Consider the following 21,356-nt stretch of genomic DNA (forward strand, 5'->3'; position numbering starts at 1 on the left):
TGCCAAATTTCAGCATCATAGCCAGTATAGAACTCTAATGGCTATGTGCCAATGTTTGCAAAATCCTCTTATCTGAAGCCGCAGGCTTGGTGGAACCTCCAGTGAAAGGTCAACAGTGCCCAATGTATTTGAGATCTGGCCCTAAAAATTTACAGAACCTCTTTTCAAACATACATGTACATCCTTAAAAATTTTCAACAAAATCGAAGGTCGAGTGGGGACGATTTTTAAAACTGGTCCACTTGATGTGGAATGACCCATCTTTAACTTTATAACTTTTAGAGATCATTTCATCTTCAACTTGTTAAACTGTTATCAATAAATAATGATAATTTTGACCAGTGGGAGCCCAAATTTTTACATGACACTGTATATTCACACACACGCACACTCACGTATACAGTGCCTTGAAAAAATGTTCATATCCGGTGAATGTTTCCAGATTTATTCACATTATATTCACAGACTTAAATCTATTATATAGGGATTTTATGTGATATACCAACACATAAGATATCTAATTAGTAAATTTGCTCCACCCAATTCACTCTGCATGTAATTTATTCTCAGTATAGCGGTATAGCAGTACAGAGGTTTCTTAGGGATCAAAAAGCATCATGAAAACCAGAGAACATACTAGACAGGTAAGGAATAAGGTTCTGGTAAAGAGCCATTGAGGGTTAGGTTAAAAAAAAAAATAGCCCAAGCCCTGAACATCTCACAGAGCACTGTTCAATCCATAATTCAAAATTGGAAGAATTATGGCACAACTGGAAACCTATCAAGACACGGCCATCTAGCTAAACTGACATCCCAAGCAAGGAGAGCAATAATAGAGAAGCAGCCAAGAGGCCCATGAATATCAGAGATTCACAGCTCAGGTTTGAGAATCTGTCAACAGGACAACTATTAGTCATATATTCCACAAGTGTGGTCTTTATGAAAGAGTGGCAAGGAAAAAAGGCCATTTTTTTTTATAGCAAGCTACAAGATATTTCATTTTCATTTCTGAAAAAGCCATATAGGGGACACAGCTAGCATGAGCTGGAAGGTGCTCATGTCAAATGAGAGCAAAGTAGAACTTTTTGGGCAAAATGCAAAACGCTATGTGCTTTGGAAAACTAACATCTGTACATCACTGTGAAAACACCATCTCCACTGTCAGTCATTGTGTTGGTAGCTGTGGGAATGATTTTCCTCAGCAGGAACAGGAAAGCTGGTCAGAAATGATGGGAAAATGGATGGAGCTAAATACAGGGCAATCCTGGAGAAAACCTGTTAGAGGCTGCAAAATACTTCAGACTGGGAAGTAGGTTCACCTTACAGCAGATCAACAACCCTAAACATACTGCCAGAGCAACAATGGATGGTTTAGATCAAAATATATTCATGTGTGTGAATGGCCCAGTCACAGTCCGGACCTGAATCCCAATTCGGATCTGTGACAAGACTTGAACATTGCTGTTCACAGATCGTCTCCCTCCATAAAAACAATGTATAATTTCAATTACACTTCACATATTCTTGCTGCTTTTTGTTGGTATATCACTTAAAATCTCAATAAAATACATTTAAGTTTGTGGGTATAAAATGACATAAAATATATATATGTAGCACTTGCATCAATTTTTTTATAGATATATTATAAAAAATTAGAGCTGAGCAAAAAGATTCTCAGTACTGTGGTCGATATCGGTATTGTGTGGCAGCCATAATAGTGTCCTTCGAACTATCTCTGTTATTTACAAAACCTCGTAAATGCCAGAGGCACCCAAGATGTTGGCATTTGATTAATTCTGGTTTACTTTAAAAATAGATTTACTCTGGTTATATTCTTTTTAGCCTTGAGTTATAAAGCCATTCAATTATTCCTATATTTATAGACCACTACTGGGACCAGTAAAATGTCACCAGTGTTTGTCACATTTGTCACCAATACTTGTCGTATTAGAAGCAGAAGACATCGGAGCAGACGTATTTACATTGAAATGTTTATGAACTGTAACAATCATCCCAGTTGACAGGCATATGCATAAACATTGGCTTAGATGATGTCAAGTAGATTTATCCATTTGTGCAAATTAAGTGTGCCAGCACTGCATTAAATCCCTTGTTCCATTGTGTGAGTACTTTGCAGTATCTCCCTGTGGTATTTTGGTGAGGCAAGCTTTGTCTAGATATAGAAAGGACAAGGCTACTATTCTGCATGTTTCCATTCATTAGGAATGACTCGGACTTTCCTCAGGGTGACACTGTAGAGCTACAGTATCTCTCTTGAGCTCTAATTATCAGAAAATGAAGACAGTGTCGCGGATATTCTTTTAAGTAAAATCTGCTTGTTTTACGACCAATGCCGCTAGCTGCCACCTAAGTTCAATGAAGCGTGTAAACACAGAAGAATTTGTAATATGAAATCTAGGCTCCGTGCTAAACAATTATGTTGCTCAACTGGCATTGTTGTGTTTGCTTTATTCTTGATCCCCTTTATTGCTGTCACCCTTAGAAAACACTTCAATCATTAGGATTTCGAGGAGTATGGCACCAGTCAAAATGCATCACAATTACTTTTCAATTGAAGAAAGCAACTCTTTACTAATAATATCTGAATGGAAAGTGACTTGTTTCCACTGGTACAATACCATGGATTTAAAGACTCATTTACAATATACTGAAATGCAAAGAACATGTTGTTAGTATTACATGTTATACCATACTGTGATTCAATGAGTCTGAAAATATTACAGTTTTAACAAAAATTGATAATTTACGGTACAATAAAATCTTAGGTTTCAGAATGTATACTTTGTATCTATTCACTAACGTTTAGACAATATCTGCTTTTTGCTTGCTGTCATTCAATAGTCACCTTGATGTGTTTTCTTTTTTATTTCAGTAGAAAAAAAATCTGGAATTGTAATCACACAAATGTGCCTAGACCATTAGTAGATGGAACTCTGGCACAGATGTGTCCATCCTTAACTTTTCTTAAATTAGGTAAGTTGTACTATTTGTGATAATAATAAGTACCATCTTCGCCATACAATAGATTAGTATTGGAGATGAGTAGACCCGTGGATATTCAGGTTTGCTGAATTCGCATGGACTAGAAAAAAAGGTTTGGTTTGGGAACCAAACTTGTCCTGAACTTAAGCCTGGACAACGAACTCCAAGCAAGACAATGGGAACCCAAATTTATGTGCTGAAAAATGGCTGTAATATGGTCATAGTAAGGGCAAGGTAGCTGCAAACAGAAGCAACATGGGGGTAAAAGTAGAAAAGGTATACATACTGTGTTTCCCAGAAGGTAACACAGCAGTCAAACTCTTTTCTGAGGCCTGCTCATTAAACTTCATAATTATTCATTGCTTCCCCCTCCCACCCTCTGTGCCAGCTTCTGTAATTGGTTGCAGACTGCTATAGATGCCCCTATCCTCTGTGTCGACGTCTGTAATTGTTTGCTGACGTTTGCTAGATTACAGTGTAAAAAAAAAAATGAAAATGGTGTAGGGCTCCTGCCCTATTTGTGATAACCAGTGTGGGTAAAACAGACAACTATGGCTGCTACCTCCAGTGGTCTGCTTTAACCTGGCTGGTTATCACAAATTGAGGGGATTTTACTGAGTTTTTTTTAACTTATTTAAATAAATAATAAAAAAAATGTTGTGGGTTCTCCCTTAATTTTTAGAACCAGCCAAGGTAAACCTGACCAATAAGCATGACTCTTCCCAACTTAATAATGTCAGCCTCCAGTTGTCTGCTTTACCTTTGCTGATTATCAAAAAATGGGGGGGAACCCATACAGTTTTTATAATTATTTATTTATACGAATTCAACTGAGGTCACAGTTGGTGTCTCACACACCACAGAGGGTAGCGTAGGAACCACCATCTGTGGCTTTTGTTGAACTCTCTGCCGGATTGCCAGACTGTCGGTTTGTGTTACATGGCGGCAGAGTAGTCTGGTAATCTGGCAGAGATTTCCCTAAATATTATACATAAACCTACACCTATTTTTTTAAGAATGGAAACCTATGGGTGCTGTATGACTTAAAGGTCACACATCTGAGACATTCAATACAGCAATTTATTAAAGGGTGCTCTGGTATTGAATGTAATTTTCCACATGTCACCTAAATAAGTCTTACATGGCTTGCACCACATTTAAGATATGTTTTTCACACGTTATGGCTAATGGTGGTTAATTTAAATTGTAAATGGGGGTAGCTGCATGCATAAGGTGCATGGCTCAAAGTAAAAATGCCCCAAAATGTTTGTGCAATTGTCTGTCAAAAAGTAAGCCAACTAATGTGTACTGTAAACTTAAGTTTTTAAACAGCATGAACCACTATAATGAATCTGACACATTTCAGGATTGTGTAATCTAAAGCGGGCTTTACACGCTGTGATCTCGCTAGCGAGATCACAAGCGATCGTACCCGCCCCCGTCGGTTGTGCGACACGGGCAAATTGCTGCCCATGGTGCACAACCTCGCTTACCCCCGTCACACGGACTTACCTGCCCTGCGATGTCGCTCTGGCCGGCGAACCGCCTCTTTTCTAAGGGGGCGGTTCATGCGGCGTCACAGTGACGTCACACGGCAGGCGTCTAATAGAAGTGTAGGGGCGGAGATGAGCGGGACGTAACATCCTGCCCACCTCCTTCCTTCCGCATTGCTGGTGGAGGCAGGTAAGGAGATGTTTGTCGCTCCTGCGGTGTCATATACAGCGATGTGTGCTACCACAGGAACAAGGAACAACATCGCTAATAAGGAGAAAACGATTTTTTGTTTAAGGATGACCTCTCTGTGGCAAACGATTTTGACCGCTTTTGCCATCGTTTAAGGTCGCTCATAAGTGTCACACACTGCGATATCATTAATGACGCCGGATGTGCGTCACAAACACTGTGACCCCGACGATAATTCATTAATGATATTGCAGCGTGTAAAGCCCCCTTAAGCGTAAACTTTCTAAAAATGAGATGGTTTTAATAGCTCTGTTTCTTGTGAACTATTAAGGCCACTTTACACGCTGCGATCTCGCTAGCAAGATCGCTAGCGTGCGTACCCGCCCCCATCGTTTGTGCGTCACAGGCAAATCGTGGCACACAAAATCGCTCGGAACCGTCACACTACTTGACCTGCCTAGCGATGTCGCTGTGACCGGCGAACCGCCTCCTTTCTAAGGGGGCAGTTTGTTTGCCGTCACAACGACGTCACTAAGCGGCCACCCAATCGAAGCGGAGAGGCAGAGATGAGCGAGACGAACATCCCGCCCACCTCCTTCCTTCCTCATTGCCGGCAGCCGCAGTTAAGGTGAGGTTCCTCGCTCCTGCGGTATCACACATAGCGATGTGTGCTGCCGCAGGAACGACGAACAACATCGTACCTGCTGCAGCAACGATTTTTGGGAGCGGGGGAGCATGTCAACGATTAACGATTTTGCACGATTTTGTGACCATTTTTGATCGCACGTAGGTGTCACACGCAACGACATCGCTAATGCGGCCGGATGTGCGGCACGAATTCCGTGACCCCAACGACATCGCTTTAGCGATGTTGCTGCCTGTAAAGCGGCCTTTAGAAGAGATCTATTAAATGGATACCAATCTGGATGTATCTTTGCGCCATCTGCAGAAAAGCTCATATTATAACAATTAAATGTGAGCCATGCCCTACACCCTATAGCAGGGGTCCCCAACCTGCAATTCGAGAGCCATATGTGGCTTGCGGGTCTGTGATGTGTGGCTCGTGGCTGTATTAAAGCTTGGTGCATTAGTACCAGGTATAGCAAACATGTATGAAGAGCAGGTCTTGAGATGGTGACTTTTGTGAGTAGCCCCACACAGAAGAGCAGATCTGAATGGAGGTAGGAACCACTGGATCTTGGTATACGGCCTGGTGTGATTTCTGTGGAAAAGTTTTGGATGTCATTATATGGGTAATGGGGGCTCTGGGTGTCACTACTGTGAGGGAGGTGGGAGCTGGTTGTGGCTCACAGCCCTCTCTCAGAGCTAAATGTGGCACTCAAGGTCAGAACGGTTGGGGACCACTGCCCTACAGTATCATGATGGAAGAAAGAAGTGGTTACCTCCACGCTGCTGTCATTGTCAATGGAAGAGCTGGATACACAGTTAGGATTTGTAGTGGTTTATTGAATGTGTTTTAAAGTGTTCTACACTCCTTCCTCAGCACAAACCGAATGACGTTATATCGTTGAACCCTCGGTTCATGGATTCTGCAGCAGCAGTCCAAATACACTAGACACTTTTTGTGTTGTAGCTACCATAGCCTGATAAGGTGAACATGTCATTAATATATCTTTTGGATATGATCCTATTGCGTATTTTAACCGCCAAGCTCCTGATTTTGCATGCCCTACAATGGCATCATTAATTCATAGACTTTCATGGTAATAAAAAATTTGTTGTGGGAACAGCATGCACGCTAAGCATAAGGCTAAAACATGATGTGAATAGGGTCATAAAAAACAATTAAAATATATTTTTTTTACTTCACCACCAGTTAGGCATAAGGATTATATGTACCCTCTGAGTAGTAAAATAGTTTCCGATCACCCACTTCTGTTGTTCCCTGCGCCACTCCAGTCCATTGGGAACCACTTCATTGGAGTTCTGATCATTCCAGTGTATGTTAGCAGTAACTAAGGTATTCCACTATCCACCACCACTTCCATATATATATGATACATCTATCTATGTGCCACCATCTTTCATATATTTCCCTCATCTCTCCCCACAAACGCTCTTCCTAAATCATCCACTCTTCTTCCATTTTTCTCTCATTTGAATCATCATGATATGTTACCCAGATGTTATTCAGCTGTTACTATGTGCATGTTCTCTATGGGCCATGGGTCCATAATTATTTAGGCTCCACCTACAAGCAGCATGTATTGTCCTCGCATAATAGTGATTATGATTGTTATATACCTCTTTAGACAAACGTGCTTACCTATTAATTATAATGAACTGCATTCTTTACCATTTGTAGCAAAGTTTCTACAACTACGGTCACCTTATGTGAGATATGGTCTAAAGATGACAGACCCGTCTAATTCCCCTGAACCCTACGATACATACAGTTCATGTATACATATTTTCTGTTTATTTATATTTGTTCATGTATATATCTAAATATTTGTACATATTCTTGTATATATGCAGTTAACCTAACCAGGTGTGTAAAAATATTTCTTTGTTTTTTACTTAGACAAATCTTTGATAAAGGCTTTCATTAGCCGAAACGTTGCCTTTGCTTTGGTTGAGGTGCACTGTCTTTTTTGCAGAAAATCAATAAAACACATTTGCATAAATTTGTTGTATTATGTCCGTTTCAGTGTTGGACCTGTTCTTTCATATATGTTAGCAGTAACGTCTGGCCACTTGGAGCTGTGGTAACAAGATGGCGGAGAGGGAGAGGAAAAGTGCTGAAAACAGTCGATGACTGGTAAGTATTCTAGCACACACAGTGAGGAAACATAAATTACAGGTACCTTTTCAGTGACGAAATGAAAAAAAAAAATATAATAATCACAAGTGGTACTTCAAAGGAAGACTATACTTGTATTTGCACTGTTAGGCTCTGTACACATATCTGTCTGAGGCGCTGTTAATAGATTTATGTAAATTTGTTGTTGTTTTTATTTTCTATTTAATGACTGAATGAGGATGTCATAGGTCAATAGGAATTCTTTCCTAAACATAATATACATCTATCAATCTCAATACTGCCATTAATATGCACTTGCGTCCTTGCGGGAGTGTGACAATAATGATAATAACCAAGTACAAAACTTACGTTTTCACATAGGGATCGGAGTAACCATTTGCATCCATTGCTGCTAGATGTGCACATCTTACAATTCCTACCAGAAGCCCTGACTTTTGGGAGCTGTATTTCAAGGATATAAGGATTCGCCCACGTTCCTCCAAAGATTTATCTTCCGTTTTATCTATCTGTGGGTGGAAACACAAAATGTTAATGACAGTAGAAATGAGTTCATGCACAGTTACCACAATACAGAACACAACATCCAGGGAGAGATTTCCTTGTATCTACCAAGATTGCTAAAGGTCTTGACATGTATTTAGCAGGCGGCTGTTTTGTTCAGTTTCACATTATTACTGTTCTGCTTTTGTTTGATGTTTTGAGCAAAATGATAATTAGTGTTGATTACTGTAAGTTAGAGGAAAATTGTATCAACACAAATTGGTTTAATTGGTTCAGACCATTGTATCTAATCCACACACAGCAATAAAAACAGGAACCATGGAACAAAATGATGGCAAAATACCACATGATAAATTAGTAGTACTTCAAAATGACAAAAGTAATATGAAACATAAAAATTATATTTTTATTGGCTAACCAGGGAAAAAAACCTTTTGTAGCACAAAGGCCCCTACGTTAGTCAGTTGCACAGATTGCAGGGAGAAACAAACAACATTTAGAGGAGTCGTGAAGACATGGTGCATAGCTATATAATTAAAATGGACAAATCAATAATATAAAGACTTTTGTTACAAATGGAGGGGCAAGAGATGAACGTATCTAGGGAATACAGATCCGTTGATACTTTACCGATAAGTGCATTTTCATTTAAAGCCATATTTATTGTACATAATTAAATGACAACTAAAAGTATAACAAAAACAACAAACATTTGAAATGCACTTTTCTCATCACAGTCTAGGATGAAATGAGAAATTGTTTTGGGTAATGCATTGATGTGGCTTCAGTCTTGTTTCACATACATATTGCACAAATAAATTAAGGGAGCACTAAATCATCACAGTACCCCAATTCAGTTACACTTCACCGATACCAATTTATCCAGTTAGGAAGAATAAGTGATTGGGAGTAAGTGTCACTTGCTTGGTGCTAATAAAAGTGAGTACAGGGGCATTGGAGAGGAAAAGCAAGAGAACACCCAACAGGAATGATTTTGTAGATTTCACAGACAGTTACCTCCATATCCTCCCTGACTGATTCTTTTATAGTTTTGCATTTTGTGTCCTTGTACTGGTAGGAAGACACCATTTGCACTGCATGCACAGGTAGTCAAAGTCGTAAAGGACAACCTGAAAGAACTCTGTCTCCATTGTTAGCCTATCGGACCTTTCGGTACTTTACGGACTCTTCCCTGGAGTTTACACGGTCGGAGCCATCCAGTAGCCTTGGTGCCATATGAACTGTTTTAGGGACACTATATGCTTTGACAGGAACTTGATTATCTTAAGGAGAGAGAAAATGTCTAACTGGGATTGTTTCAGGCTCATCCACAGCCTGCTCAGAGACTATTCTTTCCTGGATGGTCCAGATGACAATGACAAGGATGAGGATTAAACCCCTCTCTCCCCTCAATGTGTGTCGTTTTTCAATAAAGCCTCAGGCCTATGATTTCCCCCTTCCTATCCCCTCCTTCTTATAACCCTTTGCCAGTCTTATACGGTCGTATCCATCCAGTAGGCTTGGTGCCTTATGAACTGTTTTAAGGACATTATTTTGTTTACCGGAAACTGGCTTATTTTAAGGAGAGAGAAGATGTCTAATTGGGATTGCTGCAAGCTCATCCACAGCCTGCTCAGAGACTATTCTTTCCTGGAGGATCCAGATGACAACAACTAGAATGAGGATTAAACCCCTCCCTCTCCTCCATGTGTTGTTGTCTTTCAATAAAGCTTCATGCCTCCCTATTCCCTCCTTCCCATTACCCTTCCCCTATCTTGGTTTCTTGTAATTTGCCTAACTTGATTTTCTTTTCAGCTTGCGTGTTTTTTGTAGCATAGGAGTTTGGCGTGTAATATTGTGTTGCCCCCGATGCTATGTAAGAATAATGTGAAAATATGAATGTACTGGGCTGTGACATAGTACACTGTTACAATGCCTAATAATAAAGCTTATATTCAATAAAATACAGGAACATCAAAATGTTTGGAGATGGTCTTATAGCCTTTAACTTTAACATGTTTGTCTATATTTTTTTTTTCTTATCTTGTGTGATAGTTCTCTCAGGTTTCTTTGGTCCATGTTCAGTGTGGAATACACAATGAAACCAAACAGCACATTGACTACTTTTCACCCTGATAACAAGTTTGTAGACACCTGTGATGCTAATTAAAGGACACACTGTTTAAATATTTTCTTTGAGTACCATCATTATTGTCCAAGATATTTTAATTTTTTTTTCCTGTTGAGCCACAATATAAAGGCAAAGTTTGAGTTTCATTAGTTCATATTCAGTAAATTTAAATTGAAATTACTTTTGTTAGTTTCAAGTTATTTCCCCTATCATTATGTTTTTCTTTTACTTTAACAGAAGGGCACCAACAATTTTGTATGTGTGTGTACATATGTGCAATTACACAAAGGTTTTCTGTGTCTCTGCAGTCTCAAAAGTATGGAGTGGATACCATAACATTAGACATTACATAAGGAGAGCCATTTAGGGCCATAGAAGGGCATCAAACATGGAAGACAGGTACAGTTGAAACCAGAAGTTTCCACCCACTTTCTAAAAAGACACATGCATGTTATTCGCAGTATTTGACATAAAGTAAGAATAAACCTTTCTCGTTTTAGGTCAATTAGGAACTAAAATTATTTATATTTGCTAAATGTCAGAATAAAGAGAGAATGTTTTAAGGCATTTTTGTTACTTTTTGCAAAGTCAAAAGTTTACATACATTTTATTAGTATTTGGTACCATTGCCCTTAAACTGTATGACTTCTGTCAAACGTTTTGGATATCCTTTCACAAGCTTCTCACATACTTGGTAGGAATTTGGGCCCATTCCACCTTAAAAAATTGGTGTAACTGAGCCATGTTTGTAGGTCGCCTTGCTCACATCTGCCTTTCAGCTTTGCCCATAAATTTTAAATAGGATTGAGAATAGGGTTTGTGATGGCCACTCCAAATCATTGAAATTGTTGTCCTTAATCCTGTTTGTAACCATTTAGGCAGTATGCTTTGGGTCATTGTCCATTTGGAAGACCCATTTCTGCCCAAGCTTTAAGTTCCTGGTTGATGTTGATGTTGCTTCAGTATTGCCACATAATCTTGTTTCCTCATGATGCCACCTATTTTGTGAAGTACACTAGTCCCTCCTGCAGCAAAACAACCACACAACATGATGCTGCCAGTGCCACCACTGTGTTTCACAGTTTGGATGGTGTTTTTAGGCTTCAAAGCGTTTTCCTTTTTCCTTGAAATGTAACGATGGTGATTATGAGCAAACAGTTCCATTTTAGTTTCGTCAGACCACAGGACATTTCTCCAAAAATAAATGTGTTTGTTCCTGTGTGCATCTGCAAACATTAATCTGGAGTTTTATGTTTCTTTTGGAGTAATGGCTTCTTCCTGGCAGAATAGCCTTTCAGCCCATGTTGATACAGTATTCATTTCACTGTGGATAATGATACAATCCTACTAGCTTCCACCAGCATCTTCCCAAGGTCTTTTGCTTTTGTTCTTGAGTTGATATGCACATGTCTGACCAAAGCACGTTCATCTCTTATACACAGAACCCATCTCTTTCCTGAGCGGTATGATGGCTGAAAATTCCCATATTGTTTGTACTTGCGCAAAATTGTTTGTACAGATCAACGTGGCACCTTCATGTATCTGGAAACTGCACCCAAGGTTTAACCAGATTTGTGCAAGTCCACATTTCTCTGTGGATATTTTCCTGAGACATTGGCTGATTTCTTTTGACACTCCCATGATGCTACACAAAGAAGCAGTGTGTTTCAGTACATTAAAACACATCCACAGGTGTGTCTCTAGTTAACTCAGATATTGACAATAAACCTATCAGAAGCTTCCAAAGACAAGACATTATCATTTGGGCTGTCCCATAAAGTTTAGGCTATGTGCGCATGTTGCATTCTCTGCAGTGCGGAAAAGAACGCACCCTCTGGCAGACTGGACACTGCGTTTATAAAATAAAATGCATCCACAACGCATGCATTTTGGATGCTTTTTCCATTCGTTTTGCATGCATTTTGGATGCATTTTTGACAGTGCGTTCCCCCGGCAATTCAGCTCTGCTACATGCCGGCTGACAGCCGACACAGACAGAGTCGCGTGATGAGAATGAACTCGGGTGAACTGCACCCGACTTCATTGTCATACTGCAGCTCTGTCTGTGTGTGGCGTCCCGATTATCATCTTCACCGCACACATCCCGACATTACCGCCGACATCCCCGCACACATCCCGACATTTCCGCACACATCCCGACATTACCGCCGAATCCGCGCACACATCCCGACATTCCCGCACACATCACGACATTACCGCCGACATCCCCGCACACGTCCCGACATTACCGCCGACATCCCCGCACACATCCCGACATTTCCGCACACATCCCGACATTACTGCCGAATCCGCGCACACATCCCGACATTCCCGCACACATCACCACATTACCGCCGACATCCCCGCACACGTCCCGACATTACCGCCGACTTCCCCGCACACAACCCGACATTACCGCCGACATCCCCGCACACAACCCGACATTCCTGCACACATCCTAACATTACCGCCGACATCCCCGCACACATCTCGACATTACCGCCAACCTTCCCGCACACATCCTCACATTACCGCCGACATTCCCGCACACATCCCGACATTACCGCCGACATCCCCGCACACAACCCGACATTACCGCCACATCCCTGCACACATCCCGACATTCCCACACACATCCCGATATTACCGCCGACATCCCCGCACACAACCTGACATTCCCGCACACATCCTGACATTACCGCTGACATCCCTGCACACATCCCGACATTACCACCGACATCCCCGCACACATCCCGACATTCCTGCACACATCCTGACATTACCGCCGACATCCCCGCACACATCCCGACATTACCGCCGACATCCCCGCACACATCCCGCCATTACCGCCGACATCCCCGCACTCATCCCAACATTACCGCCGACATCCCCGCACACATCCCGACATTACCGCACACATCCTGACATTACCGCCGACATCCCCGCACACATCACGACATTACCGCCGACATCCCCGCACACATCCCAACATTACCGCCGACATTCTTGCACACATCCTGACACTACAGCCCTCATCATCACCGCATACACACCGGCATTACCTCAGTGACGTCCCCGCTGACAGCGCGATTCACTTGAGTTGCTGCGTGGAGCTCACAGGGGCGGCCGTGTTCTACTGCCGCTCCTGTCAGCTTCATGTAGCAGAGCTGGATGCGTTGCGGGACCTCTGGATTATGCCGGACCTGGAGGGGTATTTGGGGATTTTAATAAAGTGGTGAAAGGGGGTGTTTTTTTGTCTTTTATTCCAAATAAATGTTTTTTTCGGGTGTATGTGTTTATTTACTTTCACTTACAGGTTAATTATGGAAGGTATCTCGGGGAGACGCCTGTCATGATTAACCTAGGACTTAGTGGCAGCTATGGGCTGCTGCCATTGACCCCTTATTACCCCGATTGCCACCGCACCAGGGCAGATCGGGATGACCTGGGTAAAGTCCCGGGACTGTCGCGTGTAATGGATGTGGCAAATCCGGGCGGCTCCTGGCTAATATTGTTAGGCTGGGGGGCTCCCCATAACGTGGCGCTCCCTATCCTGAGAATACCAGCCTTCAGCCGTGTGGCTTTATCTTGGCTGGTATCAAATTTGGGGGGGACCGCACGTCGTTTTTTTAAATAATTTATTTATTTATTTTACTGCACGATATAGACCCGCCCACCTGCGGCCGTGATTGGTTGCAGTGAGACAGCTGTCACTCAGCGTGGGGGCGTGTCTGACTGCAACCAATCATAGGCGCCGGTGGGCGGGGAAAGCAGGGAATACGAGATTGAATAATGAGCGGCCGGCATTTTCAAAAGAGGAAAAGCCGCTGGAGCAGTGTGAATGCCGTGCAGCTCCACGCCGGTGATCGGGGAACGGTGAGTATGAGAGAGGGGGGGGAGACTGACCGACGGACAGAGAGAGGGACAGACAGACAGAGAGACCGACCGACAGAGAGAGAGAGAGACAGACAGAGGGACCAACTGACAGAGAAAGAGACCAACCAACAGACAGAGGGAGATTCACCGACATCCAGACAGAAATTGACCAACATCACACAGACTGAAAAGATCTGCATTTTGCTTGTCAAAAAAGCATGCGGAACGCAACAAAAATGCAGTCCAAGTGCATTTTGGTTACGTTCTGACCCACATCATTGATTTCAATGGGTGGAGAACGCAGCTACAAGGCACAAAAGAAGTGACATGCTGCTTTTTTTTCCACAGCGATTTTGGGCATCCAAAACGCTGTGTTTATAAATGCAGCGTGTGCATTGACTTTTTGGCTTTCTCATAGACTTTGCTGGGGAAGCTGAATGCATGCAGTTATGCTGCAGTTCAAAACACAGCGTTTCCGCGGGAAAAAACGCAACGTGCGCACATAGCCTTAAAGTCATAGTACTTTTAGTGTATGTAAACTTTTGACTTTGCAGAAAATAATAAAAATGCCTTAAAACATTCTCTCTCATTATTCTGTGATATGGCAAATATAAATAATTTTGGTAATCCTAATTGACCTAAAAAGGGAAAGGCTACACTGATTTCATGTCAGCTAGTGGGAAAAACATGCATATGTGTGTTTTTAGATAGTGTACGTAAACTTCTAGTTTCAATTGTATGTGTTCCTTTGTCTAAAGAAGGTCAGAGAATCAAAGCCCTATAAAATGACCTTCCGGCTAATGATGACCAAACTGTCCGAAACATATACCAGCACTATACATCCTAAGGCTATGTGCACACGTTGCATAAATACATGCGTCCTGCGTCCCCTGCATAATCTATGGAGATTGTGCAGGGGCCGTGCGCACGTGGCGTCTTAGAGCGCAGCGCTTCGGCTGCTGCCTGAAGCGCTGTGTTCTAAGAAGTGACATGTCACTTCTTCCGTGCGCTTTGCCGGCAGCTCCTGCTCTGTCTAAGGCAGGAGCTGCAGGCAGAGCGCATGGAATCGGCTTTTTTTTTTCTCTACGGACATTTTCTGCAGCGATTTGAAGCGCACGTGTGCTCTTCAGATCGCTGCAGAAATTTCTGCAGTGAAGTACGCAACGTGCGCACATAGCCTAAGTGGCATTTGTCAATAAACTCCATACTTTACTGGTTCATCATTAGCACTTTGTTTTATTCACAGATGAAAGCAACTTTGCACTGAGCATTTATGGCGATCATTAAACAGTTTAGAGACTCCATGGTAAATATTATGCTGCTTGCAATATTATTCATCGTGATCAGTTATGCAGCGGGTCAGTAACTGTCTGGAGAGGCATATTCTTGGAGGGTAGTGAAAACCTCCATACAATAGCCAACAGTAGTCTGTTAGGTAACAAGATGAAATCTTCAAAGCCACTGTCAGTTCTTACACTGGTGCAGTAGGCGCTGGGTTTCTCCTACAAGACAGTTCCTGGCCTCATGGAGCCATATTCTGTCATGGCAGGGGAGAGAGGCTATACCAGCTGTATAGAACAACACACAGCAAGGGGGAAGGAATGCCTCATAGCTAGGGAAATGGGGGAAGTGGTGACCTGCAGATCACCCTCACTGCTATCACTGACCCTATACAGGCTCTGTACTTATGGCACAGCTGGAAAACTGGGACCCTGTCTTACCCTGGAAAAAGGTCTTTAAGTAAGGATGGAGGATATGAGCTCTTCGTCAACACCACTAACACTATAGGAATACACAAGGGAACAATACAGGGGAAACACGACTGCAATCACCAGAGCCATGGTGGATAGCAAAAGACAAACACTTATCTGAGCAGCAGCAACCACTAAAGTCTCTGGAGCAATAGAAGATGATCTCTCCAGACTTCAGCAAGGAACAAATTATAAACCACACCCAAACCACCCCATGGTCAGTTTAATAAAGGAAGTCACAGGATAGCAACTGTGAGACAGGACAACAGTTTTCCAGGGTCATAGAGTCTGCCTGCTGCAGAAACAGGGAACTGTCAGATAACAACACATGCTGCCAATCTCTGTGATCTTCTAGCACTCGCTGCCACTGGATTGACAGATGACTGTCATACCTCTGTGACAGGCTGTGACACATCTGTGACAGTAAACCCCCTTCTATGAGTGACCACCGGGCACTCAGGACTAGGCCTATCAGGGTGAAAAGAGTGAAATGCAGGCAACAACCTAGTGGCATTAACATCAGATGCCAGAACCCTTGTCCTCTCCTCCAGTCCGTATCCCCTCCAGTGGACAAAATACTGAAGTGAGTGACGTACACGGCGAGAGTGAATAATTTGGGCAATCTGAATCTCAAGATTGCCATCCACCAAGACCGGGACGGGTGGCAGGGGAGAGGGTTTTAGTTGTTCAACAAATTTCTTTAACAGTGACCATAGAAGTTCTAGGTGAAAGGCTACCGATTTAGCTATATGAGTGATTTTATAGGGACCAATAAACTAACTTTCAAAATAGAATCTTCAACTTGATGTGTTGAGGTCTGATTCTGCGCTTTCAGCTTTTTCTTTGGTCAAGCAATGTTTCTCCACTGCATCTATATTGGTTCAGCCTGATGTTTCCCAGCCATTTGTAGTATAGGTTGACTCATCTGAGGTGGGGGCGGCATTGTCAGGGTTCATAGCCCAGTAAATGGCGTCCATACACCTTTTTCTGCAAGAAACTTGCTTCCGCAGAGAGGAATTATGATGTAGGTAACAGGGAACTTTTGGCTATTAAGTTGGCCTTTGAGTAGTGGCGCCTTTTTGTTGGAAGGGGTGGTACATCCCATCATGGTAATCACTAACCAGAAAAATCTATCATACCTCGAGTCAGCTAAGAGACTTAACCAGACAGGTCAGATGGGCATTATTTTTCACCAGGTTCAATTTCTCCATCACGTGTGATCGCGGAATTAGGAGTATCAAGGCAGACGCCTTGTTTTGGAGTTCCCCAGGAAGTAGTGATCATGTGAACCTGAGTCCCATTTTATCTAATGGAGTGGTGATTTGTGCCCTATACCCTACAACTTTGCATAAAGTAATAAAAATGCCTTGAAACATTCTCTCTCGCTCATTATTCTGGCATATGGCAAATATACATAATTTTGGTAACCCTAATTGACCTTAGGGCTCCGCCACACATCCGTGAAAACCACGTCCGTGTAAAACGGGCCGTTTTTCGGGTCCGTTTTCCGTTTTATAGGTCCGTTTTTATGGTACGTGTGGCCTGCGTGTGTATCCCGTATGCTAGCCGTATGTGCGTGTGGAATGTCCGTGTGTGCGTGAGTGAAATAACTGACATTTGTGTGTGTTGTCCGTGTGAAATGTACGTGTGTGATGCAAAATGTCGTTACTACATGTCGGAAGACAGAGTAGCGGGATGAGAATGAACTCGGGTGAACTTCACCCGACTTCATTCTCATGCCGCGGCTCTGTCTTTGTGCCGTGTACTGATTAGCGGTCACCTGTGAAGGATTCACCGTGACCGCTAATCCCCCGAGTGACTGAAGTGTCCCCCCCTCTCTCATACTCACCGTTCCCCGATCACCGCCGCTGCACGGCGTTCACACTGTTCCGGCGGCTTTTTCTAATTTGAAAAAGCCGGCCGCTCATTAAACAATCTCGTATTCCCTGCTTTCCCCGCCCACCGGCTCCTGTGATTGGTTGCAGTCACACATGCCCACCACGCTGAGTGACAGCTGTCTCACTGCACCCAATCACAGCAGCCGGTGGGCGTGTCTATACTGTGCAGTGAAATAAATAAATAAATAATTAAAAAACCGGCGTGCGGTCCCCCCCCATTTTAATACCAGCCAGATAAAGCCATACGGCTGAAGGTTGGTATTCTCAGGATGGGGAGCTCCACGTTATGGGGAGCCCCCCACCCTAACAATATCAGTCAACAGCCGCCCAGAATTGCCGCATATGTGGCGCCCCAGGACCTGGTCGCCACAACAGCATTGCCCTTCCAAAGGGTTAATGCTGAGCCTGGAGGTAATTGGGAGATCTATTGGCCAGTAAGTGTAACATCAGACGCAGTTCTCCCTCCGGCCAGCAGGGGGAGCTCTGAACCTGGAACTTCAGGGAGCATTCCTTAAGTCTAGCTGGAGGGAGGAAGTAGTGGTTAGTCTGTAGACAGGAGTGAAGGAAGACAGACGGAGAGTAGTGCTGCCTTGTAGAACTGGGGCCTAGAGCTGGGATAGCTTGGCCCAGTGAAGCAAGAGGTGCAGAGAGGCACAGCAGAGACTCGGACATCGGAGTCTGTGGTTGCCAGGGCATAAAATCCATCCCTGGTAGCTGAATCCGGAGGGCAGGAGAGCTGCAAGCCCCCTGGCCCAGAAGTAATCTGAAGGTACAGCTGCATTCCAAGGGCCCGGTGTAGACTCCAGCAGGGAAGCACCAGAGAGGGCCTGCGCAGTCTACCACACAGAAAAAGGGACGAACAACAAGTCCCAGCAGCAAGAGGGCAATTGCGAACCCAAAGTGCAGTGTCCAAAAACAGCAAAGAAAGATTAGGGAGTAGGCCTCATACTCAACTGGCCAAATGTCACCCCAGGCACTTCCAGGCCGGCCGGACCATCGTTACCATCTGTGACGGTCTCCCTGGACTACACTTCTGACGAGTAAAAGAGGAGAAAGTAAAGAGACTACTGTTTGTGCCTGTTTCTTTCATTGCTTGTCGGCCCTGCACCGTGTTAGTCACACAACACCATAGACTTCCACAAGCACCAACTGTGTCCCGGGGCACCGCTCCACCTGTGGGGAGCAGTATCACCATTGCTGCCACTTCATCACCCCGGAGGCCTTACACAGCAGCGGCGGCTTAATAGCCGCATACCACAGGTGGCGTCACGAACACAAACTTAAAGTCGTCAGCCACATATTCTACTGACACCCACCAGGACCACGGAGCCGGGCCCAGCCACCACTGACTACCACCGGACTAGTCCGGCCCGGCACCGGGTGTCCCATAGCCCTGGGGTGGGCGAGTCACATACATTATATGCGACAGTTCTGGGGCTGTACCCGGCTCTTCCCGATTTACCCTGGTGCGTTGGCAAATCGGCGTAATAAGGAGTTATTGGCAGCCCATAGCTGCCAATAAATCCTAGATTAATCATGTCAGGCGTCTCCCTGAGATTCCTTCCATGATTAATCTGTAAGTGACAGTAAAAAAAACACACACACCCGAAAAATCCTTTATTAGAAATAAAAAACACAAACAAATTCCCTCATTACCAATTTATTAACCCCGACAAACCCTCCATGTCCGGCGTAATCCACGGACTCCAGCGTCGCTTCTAGCTCTGCTGCATGGAGGTGTCAGGAGCAGCAGAATACACCGCCGCTCCGGTCACCTCCACGCAGCTAATGAGATGAGTAGCGCGATCAGCTGCTGTCACTGAGGTTACCCACTGTCACTGGATCCAGCGGTGGCCGCGAGTTACCTGACTGACAGCAGCTGATCGCGCTACTCATCTCATTAGCTTCGTGGAGGTGACCGGAGCGGCGGTGTATTCTGCTGCTCCTGACACCTCCATGCAGCAGAGCTAGAAGCGACGCTGGAGTCCGTGGATTACGCCGGACATGGAGGGTTTGTCGGGGTTAATAAATTGGTAATGAGGGAATTTGTTTGTGTTTTTTATTTCTAATAAAGGATTTTTCGGGTGTGTGTGTTTTTTTACTGTCACTTACAGATTAATCATGGAAGGAATCTCGGGGAGACGCCTGACATGATTAATCTAGGATTTATTGGCAGCTATGGGCTGCCAATAACTCCTTATTACCCCGATTTGCCAACGCACCAGGGCAAATCGGGAAGAGCCGGGTACAGCCCCAGAACTGTCGCATATAATGTATGCGGCAATTCTGGGCGGCTGTTGACTGATATTGTTAGGGTGGGGGGCTCCCCATAACGTGGAGCTCCCCATCCTGAGAATACCAGCCTTCAGCCGTATGGCTTTATCTGGCTGGTATTAAAATGGGGGGGGACCGCACGCCGTTTTTTTTAATTATTTATTTATTTATTTCACTGCACAGTATAGACACGCCCACCGGCTGCTGTGATTGGGTGCAGTGAGACAGCTGTCACTCAGCGTGGTGGGCGTGTGTGACTGCAACCAATCACAGGCGCCGGTGGGCGGGGAAAGCAGGGAATACGAGATTGATTAATGGGCGGCCGGCTTTTTCAAAATAGTAAAAGCCGCCGAGTTATTATAACAGCCGTGCAGCGCCGCGCCGGAGATCGGGGAATGGTAAGTATGAGAGAGGGGGGGGGACTGACTGACAGACAGCTAGAGGGACAGATAAGACAGAGAGACCGACCGACAGACATAGAGACCGACCGACGGGCTGAGGGAGAGAACGAAACAGAAAAAGAAAAAAGACCGACATCACATGAAAAAAGCACAAAACGTACAGGGAGCAAACAGAGATGCATCCGTGTCACTCGGACGTGCGCACAGACCCATTGACTTTCATTGGGTCCGTGCTGCGTGTTGCGTGCAGAAAACGGACATGCTGGCGTGAGACACGGACCAAAAAACGCATCACAGAGACGGACTCACGGACATAACCAAAAACGCAATTGTAACCGCTGAGATATAGTAACATTGGTGCACGTTTGGCCGTGTCTCCAGTATACACGGAAACGGACCAAACACGCACTTGTTTCACAGATGTGTGTTTCAGGCCTAAAACAGGAAAGGTTTATTCTGATTTCGTGTCAGATAGTGAGAAAAACATGCATATACTGTATGTGTTTTTAGATAGTGTATGTAAACTTCTGGTTTCAATTCTATGTCTGGTATTTGCTGATTTGTAATGTTTATTATTTTATAAAAAAGAGCTAATTAAAAACTACATTATTGTAATTGTTTTATATTATTTTTTAGTAATTTTATAGGAAGAAAAAAAAATCTTTTTATTCTCCCTCTACTATAAATGGATATAGAAATACAGTGCTATGTACAGATGTATCTCTATGTACGAGTATAATCTGCCTGTGGATTCAGAGGCTGCAATGAATCTTCAAGTACACAAAATTCTCTCAGTGATATCACTGCTGCTTGTGACTTGTAGCTTTAGCTTTAGCTTGCAATCTTAGAGATTGTGGCTTAAAGTCAAGAGGAGACTAAAAGAAAAATTACATGTTTTAATTTTTTTAATTCATTTTTAATAATCTTATATAAACAAAATATCAGATTTTTCGTCACCTTTAGAATCCATGGACATAGAAATATACTTCTATGTACAAAGTGTATTTAAATCTAAATATATACATAAGGTGAAAGTGTCTTAGATATACATAT

The 21,356-nt window shown here is 43.5% G+C and overlaps 1 protein-coding gene across 2 annotated transcripts in view; it reads right to left on the bottom strand.

Moving 5' to 3' along the window:
• DOC2B (double C2 domain beta) overlaps window positions 1-21,356 on the bottom strand; it is a 1,333,838-nt gene that overhangs the window by 187,928 nt on the left and 1,124,554 nt on the right. For both annotated transcript variants that reach the window (XM_075334207.1, XM_075334206.1), the window contains one exon: window positions 7,820-7,977. In XM_075334207.1, coding sequence (XP_075190322.1) covers window positions 7,820-7,977 — 158 coding nt within the window. The remainder of the gene's footprint in view (window positions 1-7,819; window positions 7,978-21,356) is intronic.

Source organism: Anomaloglossus baeobatrachus, chromosome 2, assembly GCF_048569485.1.
Source record: "Anomaloglossus baeobatrachus isolate aAnoBae1 chromosome 2, aAnoBae1.hap1, whole genome shotgun sequence".
In the NCBI taxonomy this organism is placed as follows: Eukaryota; Metazoa; Chordata; class Amphibia; order Anura; family Aromobatidae; genus Anomaloglossus; species Anomaloglossus baeobatrachus.